This window comes from Dendrobates tinctorius, unplaced genomic scaffold (genome assembly GCF_039654945.1).
Source record: "Dendrobates tinctorius isolate UK_male_01 unplaced genomic scaffold, ASM3965494v1 ptg000003l, whole genome shotgun sequence".
NCBI classification, from domain to species: Eukaryota; Metazoa; Chordata; class Amphibia; order Anura; family Dendrobatidae; genus Dendrobates; species Dendrobates tinctorius.
The window spans coordinates 70841065-70857955 of record NW_027361671.1 but is presented as its reverse complement, the minus strand read 5'-3'; the positions used below and the strand labels follow the sequence as shown (position 1 = coordinate 70857955).

Sequence of the window (16891 nt, the reverse complement as noted above, 5' to 3'; positions counted from 1 at the left end):
TTGACTTTGTGATCCCTGCCATACCACGAGCAAGTTATCTATGTATCTCAGCCAGCACTGCACATGGTCCACCACCTGCCCACCCTCTCCCGCAAAAACCTCCCTCTCCCAGTACCCTAGGAAAAGGCCAGCAAAAGAGGGCGCACAGGCCGCGCCCATGTCAGTGCCGCACTGCTGCAAATAGAACACGTCCTTAAACACGAAAAAATTGTGCGTATGGACGTACTCCAATAATTCTAATACCAGATCACAAACCGGGCCTTCCCAGTTACTGTTCATGAGAAAAAACCTGCAAGCATCGATACCGTCTTGATGACGTATGCATGTATATAATGACTCCATATCGGCAGTAACTAAAAGCATGTTGGGCTCTAAAGACATACCATCGATCCTCGCCAGGACGTCCATCGTATCTCGGGCATATGAGGGCAGGGCCTCCACCAAGGGTTTAAGATAGTAATCAATAAATTTACAAATAGGCTCACACAATCCCCCAATGCCCGATATGATAGGACGTCCCGGCGGATCAAGGGGGTCTTTGTGAATTTTAGGTATAAAATATGTTGTTGGAATCCTGGGAGATTTTATTAGAAGACCCTCAAGATTTGTTTTGGAATTATGTCTTTCTCAAAGGCCCTGAAAAGGATTTCTTCCAAACTGTCTGAAAAAGGTTTTAGGGGACTCTGGTCCAACCTACGATAGGTCTTTTTATCTCTTAGCTGCCTGCCCGCTTCCCTCTCATACATTTCTTGAGGCCATATAACTATGTTCCCCCCCCCCTTGTCTGCTGGTTTTATTACTACTGTATATCTAAATATGATTTTAATTCATCTATAGCAATCCTTTGTTGTACTGTTAGGTTGTCGAAGTTTCTTTTGTTAGAAATTTTGCGAAAATCCTCGGCAACCAATCTAGTAAAGATCTCGATTGCCGGACATAGAGATAAGGCCCTCCCTTATGTCCTTGGACAGATAGATCTGGGGAATGAGGATTTTGTTCCCTCAGAAGTTCCTCTGAGGCATAAAGGGCCTCCTCCTCCAGCTGAGTATTGGTTAAGTGATCCTGTGTGCTGCAACTGTGAAGCTTTTTTAATATCAATTTGCGAGAAAACAAATATAAATCCTTCACGGCTGTGAATAAATCAAGAGTGGGTGGGAGAAAAAGCTAGTCCCCTTGATAACACATCTACCTGTGAGGGGGTCAAGACATGAGTTGGATAGGTTAATTACCTGCAATGTCTGGCTTTTACTTTTATCCACCTTTTTGGTTGGTGGCAATTTGGACTTATTAATTTGTGTTTCTCGATTGTTGCCAAATCGTATATCCATAGATTTTGAATTAGATTTGACTGATCCCTCACTGGAGACATAAGAAGTGATTGATACAGATCTTCCCCATTTGGGATTTCTTTGTGATCTGGGTTTATTATCTTGGTGACATTCTTGTACACTCATTATGTACCCGCTATTAAAAATCCATCCAATTCTCGTGGCCCCCCACACGGATGCTTTCCCTGTGGAGACTGTGTGGCTTGCAAGAACATCCTTCGCACATCTACTTTTCAAACAGCAGATGGCAAAAGAAAATTTTCTATACGGTAACATATAACCTGCAATACTACACAGGTCATTTATTATGCCACCTGTGGGTGTGCAAAGATATATGTGGGACTGACTAGTCGCCAACTAAAAGTACGGACAAGAGAACATGTCAGGGACATTCTTGCAGCCAAAACGGTCTCAGATTTGGCTCAATTGAAAACAATACCCCGACATTACAAAATAGCACATAACTGTGACCCTACGACCTTTCTAGTCAGGGGCATACAGCATGTTAAAAGCGGCATACGAGGAGGAGATATAAACCGCCTCCTGGCCCAGAAGGAATGCAGGTGGATCATGGTCCTTGGGACCATGACACCACATGGTTTTGAATGAGATTCTTGGCTTTGCATCCTTTTTATGATTAGGTGCAGCCTTAGCCTCTCTGCCTCCTATATGGTCTCACCACTCCTTGTTTTTAATTTTTGTTTTTTAATCAGTTTTTAATATGTTTTTTCTTCATGTTTGACTTTAGGTAATTTCATTCAGGACATCCATTTTGCGGATATTTTGAGAGTGTAACTGACTTTTTGACTCACATGTGCTATATGTTTGCATGCTTGTTTACATTACATGTTATAACAAAGATAATATATTTGTTTTCAGGTTTTGTCTACTTAGTCAGCAATGTGCAATTTTTATGTATTCTTGAAATGTCTTTATTTATGTATATTTTGTATATGCGGTGATGGTGTGGGTTCTTTCCCCTTATTTTTCTTGTCCCTGGGTTTTGTTTGCGGACATTTTGACAATGTATTGGATTTTTTGATTTATTCATTATAATTTTTTATGTTCTGCTCATATTACATGTCATGATCATGGCATTATATTTATTTTTAGGTATTTTAAGTACAAAATGGTTTAACTATGTACTACTTGCATATTATCAGAATCATTCATTTCACATATACTGTATATTCGTGCACATGCGGTGGTGGTGTGGGCTCTCCCTCCCTTGTCTCTGGGGCACGCCTTGCGTCGCTGGGGTGATGGTCAGGCGCTGATCGTCTCCCAGCGGCGCTGGTGTGTCAGCTTGATTCCTGCGTTGCCGGGGTGATGGCCTAGGCGCCGGTCTCCCCCATGTGTTGTCAGTGAGCCACGTGCTTTGGGCGGTGTTTGGATAGCAGTCTGTACAGGACGCCTTCCGGGTGCCGCTCCATCGCACAACACGCCTCCCGGCATTGCCCTGGTTAACGGCTGGGTTCCGGTCGTCATCGGGCATTGCGGGCACGTCCTGTGATGACTGGGGAGGTGGAGTTCACTCTTCACGTATTGCGCATGTACTTGGTTACCGCTACCACATTGGCCTCTTCTTGGTCAGATAACCTACTTAGTTACACATATAAACAGGCATTTTCAACATTTAAGCCACGCCCCCAAGGAAGCGGTATTCAAACACCGCGAAACGCGCGTTGGGGTATCCTGACCAGCATATGTCTATCATTAAGCCATGATGGGTATGTTATGATCGTTTCTTTGAGCTGTTTTTGATGTTTATTTAGCACAGTTTCAACGCTACTTACCCCTCCTTGTGAGCATCACCATTTTTTATGACGTGCATTCCGTCCTTCATGAGTGCACATGTTGCATGACTTGATTTTGTCATGGTGGAGATTTTTGGCTGTCCTGGATGTGTTGGAACCCGTGCAGGCAATTTTGCATATACAAATATATTGGGGTTCTCTACCATCTATGCTAGCCACCTCCATTATGATAATCATCTAACTTTTGTTAAACAGTGGGCGAAGTGCAATAATTTATATAATGGTTTACAAGCATGGGATTATTCTGTCATTTTCTCAGGATATATGTCCAGCTCTGGTACATTTATGTACCTCTGATTTAATCATCCCTCATTAGGCTATTATAATTACTGTGCATGTGCTGGTTTGCTCTTTTTTATTGGTTCTAGGTTATTTAACTAATCATGCCTTATTTATCGACAAATCAACTTGTCTTGTCTTCTCACGTGTCCTTTTTTTTGCTACAATAAAAGCTTAACCTTAGTCTAAATAGCTTTGGACTCTATTTTTCTCCTGTTTCATGTTAGATTGTCTGTAAACTTATTTATGAAAATTCAACGCCATCTCCAGTCATTGTGCATAACTAGAGTTCGTTGGGCCATTTCCAGCTGCTGGTTGGTCAGGTATATTGGCCCTTGTAGCGTTTTAAATCCATCCTAGAAGCAAATAAGTGTCCCCCCCCGCCAGGGCTGTGGAGTCGGTAAGCCAAACCTCCGACTCCGACTCCTCAATTTCCCTTACACCGACTCCAACTCCGACTCCGACTCCACGACTCCGACTCCGACTCCCACACATATTGCTTATATTTAAGTGAAAAATTTATTGTAGTACAATGTGAACCTCAGACATTTAATCATTTTTATGATCCAATAATCAAGATGTTTAGATAGAACAGAATATATATTGGTGTACTACCCGGTTTTCATTCTTTTTGGTACAGATACGATATGGATAGACAGATATGGATAAATGGATAGATAGAGCAGATTTCTAATCTGCTTTTGCTATTGAAAACATTATCTGTGAGCTCAAAAACCTTTCAGGTGATGCAGTTTTTTAAAAAGATGATCAGCTTTTGCAGCTGAAAAACGTATCCTCAAAAAACACAGGAAAAACGTTGTGTGTGAATGTAGCCTTAGATCAGGAATAGAACAGCCATTTATAGGACATTTCATAACTTTCCCAAACTCCTATGAAAAAATATTCAGCACATCCTGCATTGAATTACTGTACCCAATTTATTATATATTTTAGGAGTCGGAGTCGGTCCATTTTATACCGACTCCAACTCCGACTCCACCAAAATGAGCACCGACTCCGACTCCGACTCCGACTCCACAGCCCCCCGCCTCCCCTACCATTATGTGGTAATGTCTCCCATCTTGAGTTCCTTCCTGGTATAAATGCCCCCCCCCATCCTGGGATCCTTCCTGGTATATATACACCCCATCCTAGGTTCCTTCCTGGTGTACATGTCACATGGTCTATCAGTATATACACACCTTTTCTGAAAGGTCACAGTGGCTGCAACACCACTAAGCATCAGGCACCACTAACCAAACAACTCAATGAAGACCAAGGAGATCTCCAAACAAGTCAGGGACAAAGTTGTTAAGAAGTACAAGTCAAGGTTGCATTGTTTAAAAAAAAAAACAAAAAAAAAAAAACAGGAAATCACAATCTCTGATGATCCTCCAAAGCACCATCAAATCTAATATCATCAAATGGAGAGAACTTGTTACTACAACAAACCTGCTAAGGGAGAGCCGCTCACCAAGAATCTATGCCCAGGCAAGGAGGGCATTAATCAGAAAGGCATCACAGAGACTAAAGGTAACCGTGAAGTAGCTGCAGAGTTCCCAAGCAGAGACTGGAGTGTCTATCCATACGACCACAACAAGCCGTACACTCCATAGAGGTGGCCTTGGCAGAAAAAAAGCCTTTACTTACAAGAATTGTAAGGCTTATTTTGAGTTTGCCAAGAGACATGTGAGAGACTCCCTAAATGTATAGAGATAGGTGTTGTGGTCAGATGAGACCAAAATTGAACTTTTTGGCCACCAAGATAAACGCTATGTCTGGTGACAAACCAACACAGATCATCACCCTAAGAACACCTTCCCCACAGTGAAACATACTGGCAGAATCCTACTGTGAGGATGTTTTTGGCAGTAGGGACAGGGTTAATGGTCTGTGTCGAAAGGAAAATGGATAGTGCAAAATACAGGAATATTCTTGAGCAAAACTGTTTGCGTGCCTGTGATTTGAGACTGGAATGGACGTTCACCTTGCAACAAGACAATAACCCAAAGCTTACTGCTAAAGCAACACTAGAGTGGTTTAAGGGGAAACGTGTTAATGTTTTGGCATGGCCTACACAAACCCAGACCTTAATCCAATTGAGAATCTGGTCAAACATGAAGATTGCTGTTCATCAGAGGAAACCATGCAGCTTGAAGTAGCTGGAGCAGTTTTGCCATGAGCAATGGGCAGAAATCCCAGTGGCAAGATGTGGAAAGCTCATGGAGACTTATCCAAAGCAACTTGCAGCTGTAATTGCCGCAAAAGAAGGCCCTACAAAGTACTGAATTTAGTGGGGTGAATAGTTATGCAACTCTAAAAACAACCTGTGAAATTCCAGGTTGTGAGGTAGCAAAACATGAAAATGCCAAAGGGGTGAGTAATTTTGCAAGCCACTGTATGTCTCCCATCCAGGTATATATGCCCCCCATCCTGGGCCCGTCCTGGTACATATGTGTCTGTTCTGCCGCCGATCTCTAACACACACATAAAACACCAAAACATTCTACTTGTCTTCCCCAGCTCCTATGATGCGCATCGTCGTCTTCTCTATCTGGCAGAGGACGACATCTGACATCGGCGTCCCAGCCTGAAAGCTGCAGCTTGTACTGAACAGTGCAAAACCTCAGCAGTACAATGGAGAATGTCCCTTGAACCAATGAGGAGCTGTAGCTGGAGACGGGTGTAATGATCGCAGTCACAGTGGGTGCAACTGCGAAAAAGCTTGTGCAAGAAGGGGGCCCTCAGACACCAACAGCTATTTCAGCTGGATGTGGATCTGAGGACACATATTCAACTGAAATGTAATGCAGCGCAGAGAGCTGCCGGGTCCCTACACTGTGTTATACGCCCCCCAAAGAAACTGGGCAAAACGTGCGCCGGGGGTGTGTGACCGGACTCTGAAACACCATACTTAATTCGCAGACCATACAATAAGGAAAAAACCTTTTAGCAATTGTTTGCTTTTGATGCAAAACCTTTCATCAGATTTAATGGCCACAGTGGACAGGCAGTATGTAACATACACTGGAGAATACATTGCACTATGCACTTTAGTGACTACTCTAAACACTGTTTACAATCTGCAGCCAGCACTTTATCATCTTTTGCCATGATGTCACTTCTGCAATTGCCACTTTATTATGACTATGCAAATTATCATGTTGATGCCTTAAAAGGGTATTCCCATCTCCAAGCTCCTATCCCAAAATGTAGTAGGTGCAATAATAATATTAGCAAATACCTCCAATTGGAAATGTAGTATAGTTTTTCTGATTTGCTATGTCTCTTTCCTCTTGTACATGCATTGCAGGACCTTAGGTATCCATGGGTATGACCAGTCATATAGTGACAGCTCAGTGATCATAACCATGCATACCTAAGGTCCTGCAATGCCTGCACATGAGGAAAGAGACATAGCAAATCAGAAAAACTATACTGCATTTCTAGTTGGAGGTATTTGCTAATATTATTATTATTACACCTAATTCATATTGGGATAGGATCTTGGAGATTGGAATACCCCATTAACTGTCTGAATCATTAGAAAACTGACTGAATGGCCTTGACACTGAAGTGTTTCCATTCCTTTGCATATTGTGACTACAACATTTAACCTAAAGAGGCAATAGTCTACAAGGTTTTTGAGCCTGTTTCTAACTGGTGGTGCCAGATATAGTAATAAGGTTTGAGTCACTCTATATGCTTTGTTAGGAGGCTAGGTTTAATATATATTCTGTATTGATCAGGTACTACAAGAATAGAGACAGGTTTAATTCCAAGATATTAATAAAATATGGTTTGTACAGCACCACTGCAAGCAATTGTGTAAGAAATAGGTTTTTGCAGTACAATTCAGAGTCAATGTCCCTGACAGCACAGATGGCAATGTATACAGCACCTTTTTCTGATTTCTTTTTTTTTAATGATTTTATGTACTAAAATTTAATAAAATTATTATATTTTAAGTGAATTTTGAATATCACTTATTTACTGTGGCATAGAATATTCCTGCTAATATATGTATCAATATATGCCTCCGGCCAATCGGAGGCCAGCAGCTGACCCCGGCGGGCAGCGCATGGTAGAATGGCTGGAGACTGAATACACTTGGACTCGGGAGCTCTTTCATTCTATAGCAGGATTCCTTAAATACTCCTCCTTAATATCAGGATTATACAGCTGGTCTAACATGGATTTTCACAATCAATGCAACAGTCTAAGAGAACTATATAGTAATGTGTGCTGCTTGTATTGTGTAGTCTACTGGCACATCAGTTTTAAAATCCGGTTAGACTACTGTACGTGTCCACCAAACTGTTGCATGAAATCTTGGCATTTCCAGTTGTGTAAATGACTTCATATGTTGCACATTACCAGCTTTTTCTATAGCAATATTAATTTTTTTTTTAATGTCTTCAAAGATCCATCTGTGTTGTGGTGATCAGTCTCTCGGCAGCACCGATATTCCTCTAGCAGGATTGCTGAAAAAGGCAAGTGCAGAAATGGAGCATCATCCAGTGGTGATCGAAGGTGCATTTGTCCTTACTCCTCCTAACAGAGCCAAACAGACTATACCCTCACTGCCGGCAGATCGATCCCCTACAATTGGAGTGTCTGTTTCTCTGTTTAAAGAGGCTAACCTACAGGTAAGATGCCTGCCTTTTCAAATTTACTAACACATCATTAATCTTGGATTGAAAAACGTAACTATTTTATCTTTTTACAGGCTTCACTTCACCTGAAAGAACGCAGTGCAAATGTTGTAACTGAGAGAGGGCCATCTACACCACCTAAAAATCCTATCGAAAATGCAGATGGTGGACTACCTAAACCACCTATGTACAATGGTTCTCCACCAACCAAAGATGATGCCACAGAGAGTGATGTGGAAAGCATAAAATCTGTGCAAGCTGAGGCTGCAAGCTCCCATCCACAGTCTGACCATGCTGCTGGTGGAGCATCTGAACGGCATGTTGCAGGTATTGATGGCTCTGATTTAGATACTTGCACCTGAAGATTGACTACCGTACTTCTGACGGCAAAATATCCACTTATGTCATCCCACATTGTGTAAAGCATAGAAAATATATGAATACGCCTTCTTTCTAGACTCGCCCATTATATTAGAGGATAGTCTTGTGCAAGTTATTAAAAAAAAAAAAAAAAAAAACTTGTCATATTTATCAAGCTGTTAAAGTGATCAACTGATCGTCATGGCTCCTGGTCTGTTGACTTTTTTTCCCCTTTGTAAGCTGGGGTTTGCCATTAATTCAATGCCCATCCATGTAATATCTGAACAACTTGAGTTCCCCTGAACATCTCTCTGTTCTGGTTTAAGGGGCAGGATATTGAATGGGGAAGCCACTTTATGACATGTACAGTGCCTTGGAAAAGTATTCGGCCCCCTGGAAGTTTTCAACCTTTTCCCACATCTCATGCTTCAAACATAAATATACCAAATGTAAATTTTTGGTGAAGAAACACGCAAGTGGGACACAATTGTGAAGTTGAATGAAATTTATTGGTTATTTTAAATTTTTGTGGAAATTCAAAAACTGAAAAGTGGGGTGTGCAATATTATTCGGCCCCTTTACTCTCAGTGCAGCAAACTCCCTCCAGAAGTTCATTGTGGATCTCGGAATGATCCAATGTTATCCTAAATGACTAATGATGATAAATATAACCCACCTGTATGTAATCAAGTCTCCGTATAAATGCATCTGCTCTGTGATAGTCTCAGGGTTCTGTATGACGCACAGAGAGAATCATGAAGACCAAGGAACACAACAGGTAGGTCCGTGATACTGTTGGAAGGAGTATCATACCACTGCAAATCTACCAAGACCCGGCCGTCCATCTAAACTTTCATCTCAAACCAGGAGAAGACTGATCAGAGATGCAGCCAAGAAGCCCATGATCACTCTGGATGAACAGCAGAGATCTACAGCTGAGGTGGAACAGTCTGTCCATAGGACAACAATCAGTCGTACAATGCACAATTCTGGCCTTAATGGAAGAGTGGCAAGAAGAAAGCCATTTCTCAAAGATATCCATAAAAAGTGTTGTTTAAAGTTTGCAACAAGCCACCTGGGAGACACACCAAACATGTGGAAGAAGGTGCTCTGGTCAGATGAAACCAAAATCGAACTTTTTGGCAGCAATGCCAAACGATATGTTTGGCGTAAAGGCAACATAGCTCATCACCCTGAACACACCATCCCCTCTGTCAAACATGCTGGTGGCAGCATGGTTTGGGCCTGCTTTTCTTCAGCAGGGACAGGGAAGATGGTTAAAATTGATGGGAAGATGGATGGAGCCAAATACAGGACCATTCTTGAAGAAAACCTCTTGGAGTCTGCAAAAGACCTGAGACTGGGACAGAGATTTGTCTTCCAACAAGACAATGATCCCAAACATAAAGCAAAATCTACCATGGAATGGTTCACAAATAAAAGTATCCAGGTGTTAGAATGGCCAAGTCAAAGTCCAGACCTGAATCCAATCGAGAATCTGTGGAAAGAGCTGAAAACTGCTGTTCACAATCTCCATCCAACCTCACTGAGCTCGAGCTGTTTGGCAAGGAAGAATGGGCAAGAATTTCAGTCTCTCGATGTACAAAACTGAGACATACCCCAAGTGACTTGCAGCTGTAATCGCAGCAAAAGGTGGCGTAACAAAGTATTACGGCTAGTTTCACACTAGCGTTTTTTTGCGTTGCGTTAGGAGCGCACATGAAACGCATGTGAAAGTGCAAACGCTTGTAAACGCTGCGTTTTTTGTAGCATTATTGTGCGCATAGCAACCAAAAATCGCAGCGTTTTTATGCGTTTGCATTTTTTATGTGCAATAAACTAGAGAAAAAATCTTTGGAAAATTCTTGCATCACACTCAATCAATGGGAAAGCAGTGGGCGTGTCTTATGGAAATTCTTTATATAACCCCTTTTTACAGCTGAATTCTTCACATTTGCTTGCATTTGACTTGAGAAACATGTATCTGCGCTGGAAGAGCTTTTACTTTGACTTGGATCTGGACATGAGGATGGCTCAGGCTTATGCAGTTGCTTGCCATGAACAGAGGGAGAGAGAGAGGCAGCGAAGACGGCAGCAGCGGCGTATGTGGATACATCCTATTATTGAACTCCGGGAGAGCCGTGGAGCGTACCACACCCTCTACAGCGAGCTCCAGGCAAACCCGGAGAAATTTACGGATTATACCCGGATGACCAAAGAAACCTTTCACTATTTGCTTGGTCGGGTAAAAGAAGTCATCCGGAGATAGGACACGCAGCTCCGTCGTGCGATTACTCCTGAGGAACGGCTCCTGGTCACATTAAGGTACGTAGTGGTTTTTTTTTTTTTTTTGTTTATTTAACGTGTGTAAAAAAAAAAAAAAATTACGTATACACAAATATTAATTATGTTTTCTTTGTGTTACAGATTCCTGACTACTGGAGAGACCCTCTCGTCACTGCACTTCCAGTACCGGATTGGAATCTCCACGTTGTCTGGAATTGTAGCGGACACCTGCCGGGCTCTCTGGAACGTGCTTTGTCCCGAATTCATGCCCATGCCCACTGCAGCAAAGTGGTTGGAAACCGCCGAAAGATTCTGGACTGTATGCGATTTCCCAAACTGTTTAGGAGCGGTGGATGGGACACACATCCGGATTATCAAGCCCAAAAGAACTGTCTCTGAGTTCTATCACTACAAAAAGTACTTTTCTACTGTACTGATGGCCATTGTGGATGCAGACTGTAAGTTTATTGCAGTGGACATTGGTGCATTTGGCCGTGGGAATGACTCCCAGGCTTTTAAGACATCGGACATGGGCAGGAGGTTATATGGCAACAACTTCGATTTCCCCATGCCACGTCCTCTTCCCAACACCGAAGGTCCGCCACAGCCATTTGTAATGGTTGGTGATGAAGCGTTCCAGATGTGCCAAAACCTCCTCAAACCCTACTCCAGCCGGGACTTGGACCTACAAAAAAGAATTTTTAATTACAGGCTGACCAGGGCCAGGAGAACAGTAGAGTGTGCTTTTGGTATACTTGTATCGAGATGACGCATTCTTGGCACAGCTATTAATCTTAAACTGGAAATAGTGGATGAGGTGGTCAAGGCCTGTGTTGTTCTACATAATTTTGTAATTTCTCGAGAGCACCTGAACTTTGATCTTGATGATGTTGCTCCTAATCCTTTGCCAGAATTTACACAGCACCCTCTCAGGTTATCCGTTGAATTTGGCTAAATGAGGGAACAATTTGCGGCCTACTTCAACTCAGATGTAGGACGGGTGGACTGGCAAGAGCAAATGTTGTAAAAAAATTTTATTGCATGTTGTTGGTATGTTAATAAAAAAAAAAAAAACAAAACGTTTTGATACCTGTACTGAGTGCATTCTCCGTTTTTACACTCCCAATACCATTAGCAAGTAGCCAGGTGTATCAGTGAATTTATGATGCTGGCTGTGTTTTGTGCATCATGAATTCACTAATACTCCTGAGTAGGTAACTCTCTACATTCGTGTAATATTGCACAGACTGGATACAGCAAGGTCCACCAACAGATCATGTTGTAATGAAATAAAAAGTGGATTCCATAAAACATGATCTGTTGGTGGCCCATGAGGACTGGAGTTGGGGAAACGTGCAATATTACAAGAATGTAGAGATTGCTGTGGAAAAGACAAATCATGTAGATTTGTTGCGTTGACAACACATATCTCCAAGACTGACACAAGAAACATGTCAGTAATGGAGATATCTGGTGGCAAAAACGCTAAGTGTACGGCGCAGTGTGTGTAGTTGGCGATAGACACAGTAACCAATCCAGATTTTGTGAAAGCACAAGTGCACATTTATTTTGTAACAAAAAAAAAAAAAAAAATTTTTTTATTAGGAATGACGTTTGGGATACTTTGGGTGTGTGGAGAGACGAGGAACAACTGGAGGTTGAGGAAGGGGTTCTAGGAGAAGGGGCGACGAAAGTACTGGGGGAAGGGAGCTCTGGAATGGACAAGGAGGCATGTTGAGAGACATTAGGAGGAGAGGGTGGATAGACGAACAAAGTTTTTTCTTTGGCGCAGGAATATCCTGCCCGGACCGACTGGCAGCCTGTGAACGCCTTACTTTTGTTGACCGCCTGGTGACGGTGGACTGTGGCGTTGCCCTGTAAAAAAGGGAATGCGGATCCCCACTTTGCTGCTCTGTGGTGGCGGTGTTGGTGCTGCTGCAAGTGGCAGTGGCGGTGCTCCTAGAAGGGGATAAAGTTGGGTCGGTGCTCCGAGCAGGAGGCTGCTTGTCTGGGATCTCAGCCAAAGTTCTTTGGGGACTCCGAGGAGGAGAATTGGTGGCGGTTATCTTTTGCTGATGAGTGCTGCCGGTGCTCTGTTGCTGATGAGTGCTGCCGGTGCTCTGTTGCTGATGAGTGCTGCCGGTGCTCTGTTGCTGAGGAGTGCTGGCGGTGCTCTGTTGCTGAGGAGTGCTGGCGGTGCTCCTTTGGTGTTGACTGGTGGTGTCAGTGGCCCAAGCAGGTTCTGTGGTGGTTTGGCTCCAAGCTGGTGGTGCTTTGGCGGTGGTGGTGCTCCATACAGGAGCAGCGCTTGACATAGTGGTGGCGGAGGAGTGTCCAGCAGCACTCAGACTTGGGGTGGTGTAGTGGTGTCCGGCTTCGCTGGGAATGCAGATGGCCGTGCAGTGGTATGCAGCAGAAGTTGGTAGTGTGGTAAAGCGAGACAGCGTTGGAACTGTTGGAAGTGACACCACTCACTGCTGAACATACCGATTCTGCTGCGTAGCCTGCAAGTAAGCAGTGTTGCAGGCCTGTAACACACTCAGCTGTTGCTCAGGACTAAGGTGTTTCGCCATGCCCTGTTCAATTTTACTGAAAAAATGGTGCGCCGGTCTGAGGTCGGCCTCCAGACGGTCAAGGCGCTGGTCGACAGAGTGGAAGCGGTGTTCCATGTGGTTAAAACCACGTTCCATCAGGGAAAAACCGCTTTCCGTTCTGGCGGACAGTGCCTTGAAACTGGCCTGAAAGGCCTCGCTCAAGTGCATGAACTCGGGCATGACAGGCCTGTCCGAGGTCCTCTGCCGCTGGCGGGTAGTGCCCGCATAACCAGTGACAGAGACCTGGGACAGGGGAACACCTGATGGACCAGCTTCCTAGTCACCAGCTGTCTGTGTTGCTGACCTGCAAGATGCTTCCTGGCTGTCGGATGGCTGGGACGGGTCCAAGGTCGATCGATGAAGAACCGCTCCCGGGACAGGTTGCAGGGTGCTGCTCCAAGTGCTGTGGAAAGAAAGGGAAAACATTAGTATCATGTATTTACAAGAAGAATCACCTGTTGAATTGAAAAGCACATAGTAATAACAAAACAAAAAAAAAAGAAAACTTACGCTCCGCTGGCAAGGACCGGTCTCAGGAAAGCCAACTCTTGTTTGTAGCGGTACTTTCTTCTGCGCCTTGCCGATGAACCACTCCGAACCTGTCCCTCAGCACGAACATCAGTGTTGAAGCGGTCCTTCATCGAGCGCCAATGTGTGTGGATTTTGTTCACTGTTGGGGAAAAAAAAAAAAAATAAAATAATTAAGTTGCCTTAAGTGCATTTTATAATCAGCACACACAACAGATTGAACTTTTCACTACAATATATCTTGCCAAAAAAAACACCAGGACCAAAAATCAATGCAGCAATTGAAGACCAAAATCAATCACAGTGTGCCACATGGCATTGGTGTTTTTAATGCAAGAATATATCTTGCCAAAAAAACACCAGCACCATCAGGACCAAAAATCAATGCAGCAATTGAAGACCAAAATCAATCACAGTGTGCTACATGGCATTGGTGTTTTTAATGCAAGAATATATCTTGCCAAAAAAACACCAGCACCATCAGGACCAAAAATCAATGCAGCAATTGAAGACCAAAATCAATCACAGTGTGCCACATGGCATTGGTGTTTTTAATGCAAGAATATATCTTGCCAAAAAAACACCAGCACCATCAGGACCAAAAATCAATGCAGCAATTGAAGACCAAAATCAATCACAGTGTGCCACATGGCATTGGTGTTTTTAATGCAAGAATATATCTTGCCAAGAAAACACCAGCACCATCAAGACCAAAAATCAATGCAGCAATTGAAGACCAAAATCAATCACAGTGTGCCACATGGCATTGGTGTTTTTAATGCAAGAATATATCTTGCCAAAAAAACATCAGCACCATCAGGACAAAAAAAATCAATGCAGTATCACAGAGCATCTTTATACTTACTGAACGCCCTTTTGGAAGCTGCAGAGGCACTGTCCCAGCCATCCATCATCGCTGCGGCCACCTCATTCCAGAGCTGCCGGGTCACCACTTTGTCTTTGTACTGCTGGTCACGGCTGTCCCACAACGGGATACGCTCCTCAATGAGGCGGATCAGGTGCTCGTTGTCGATGTAGACTTCTTCGTCATCCCGTTGTGGAACCTAGAAAAAAGAAATATATTAGAATGTTTGTAATTTTGGAGAATGAAAAAGATAGAAAAAGAAACAGAGAAGAAGCAAGATAAAAGATGAAAAAAAAAAAAGGCACATTATATACTCACATTGCGTCTCCTCGCCACGACTTGACTACGCTGCTCCCGCTCAGACTGCTCCCGCACTCCATCTTCACTGCCCGTGTCCAATGTCTGTAAAGAAATCAAAAATTAAAACACATTTCTAGAGGCAGCTAAACTTACCCAAAGGCAGCAAGATTATCACCTCACGATCAGCTTGGGCCAGTTCTTGCCGAGATGGCGAATACAGTGATCCAGAACAAGACTTGCTGAAATGAAAACAAAATAAACATTAGTACATTATAAAATTGTACAGGACACATAGACATTATGTTGAAGAATACTCACATTTTGGCTCTTGAAGCTTGAATCCACACTTGGAAGGCTCTTCTGGGCTTTTGTCTGCTCTCTGCAAGGCTGTCTGTAGAGTAATTGTGTGACCCTGAAGACACCTTCTTTTATCTACACTCCTCCCAAACAATGTTGCTTGTTTAGGGGGAGTTTTAGACAAGTGTCTAGACATTGTTTACTCAAAGCGCGTGCGCGCACAAGGCGCTGACGTGCACGGTGCCAAGCGCTCGTCAGCGATCACATAGACTGTAATGCTAATTTTTGGGTGCACACGTGCGCGCGCGATTTTTTTTTAAGTATGTAGGCGGAACAAAAAATGCAACATGTAGCGTTCAGCGCGTCTGGGCGCACACCTGTAAAATGCGCAGCGCACGCTAAACGCTGATGAGCGCGTACGTTCGCATGACCCTGAGATCACCATGTTAAAGATAGGAGAAGATTGCGTGTGCGCCCGATAGCGCACAATGCGCTGCGCGATCAAACGCTAGTGTGAAACCAGCCTTAGTTAAAGGGGCCGAATAATATTGCATGCCCCACTTTTCAGTTTTTGAATTTCCACAAAAATTTAAAGTAACCAATAAATTTTGTTCAACTTCACAATTGTGTTCCACTTGTTGATTCTTCACCAAAAATTTACATTTGGGATCTTTATGTTTGAAGCATGATATGTGGGAAAAGGCTGAAAAGTTCCAGGGTGCTGAATACTTTAGCAAGGCACTGTATATGATCTAACAGGGCTTATAGAAAGACGTCTCCGAGACAAATCTTTTGATTGTTAGTGTATATACCGTAATCTCCTTTACTTAATTTGCCATTTATATAATGGGGTGTCCCATCTGAATAAAAATGTACCGAAAATTGAACTTGCTTCAAATTGATGATTTTCTCATGTACTCTGCACAAATGTCCCATAAGCAGCTACGTCCCAGCATCTCCACTGACTTTGATCTAGAGGAGAGCCTTCTTTCCACTGTGTGTGTTAGTTGCTGGCTGTCAGGCACTCTCTCTTCCATATCGGCCATGAATTACTCATCTGTGTCAAAGCTGAGCTAGAGATGGAGATGTCATGAGCGAAGCTGCTATTGAGACAGAGATGTGCAAATTTAATTGAGTACAATTGAATTCTCGTCAAATTTTACAAAAATTGAATTCTCCACAATATAATTTTCTTTGCAGTTTGCTCCATGCAAAATGTCAGCCAGCTACGGCCACTATGTCATTGTACTGAACCACGGAAGGGCAAACAAACTGTTAGGAAATAATTTCTTACCTCATCTCTCACCCGTCCCACCACCCCTGCAGTCCTCCGCCCAGTCCTGCGTTTCGTTACTTCTCACCTTTCCCTGATGCACATCCTTATCGGTCTTTTCACTCCAGCCTGTGGCTTGCCAATGGAGTAGGCCACTGACATCACTGCGCAACGTGTCGTCACAGCACAGATCATGACGTCACAACACGCGTCCTCCGAGTGACGTCAAAGGTCTAATTGAGTTGGAAGCCACAGTCCGAACATATCAAAGCATAAATCACAATTCATATCAGATAACATTGCTGCAAA

At 43.3% G+C, this 16891-nt stretch overlaps 1 protein-coding gene across 1 annotated transcript in view; it reads left to right on the top strand.

Moving 5' to 3' along the window:
• Positions 1 to 16891, top strand: part of CEP120 (centrosomal protein 120) — a 136685-nt gene that overhangs the window by 36490 nt on the left and 83304 nt on the right. The window contains exons 7-8 of the mRNA XM_073556586.1: positions 7849 to 8073; positions 8154 to 8406. Coding sequence (XP_073412687.1) covers positions 7849 to 8073; positions 8154 to 8406 — 478 coding nt within the window. The remainder of the gene's footprint in view (positions 1 to 7848; positions 8074 to 8153; positions 8407 to 16891) is intronic.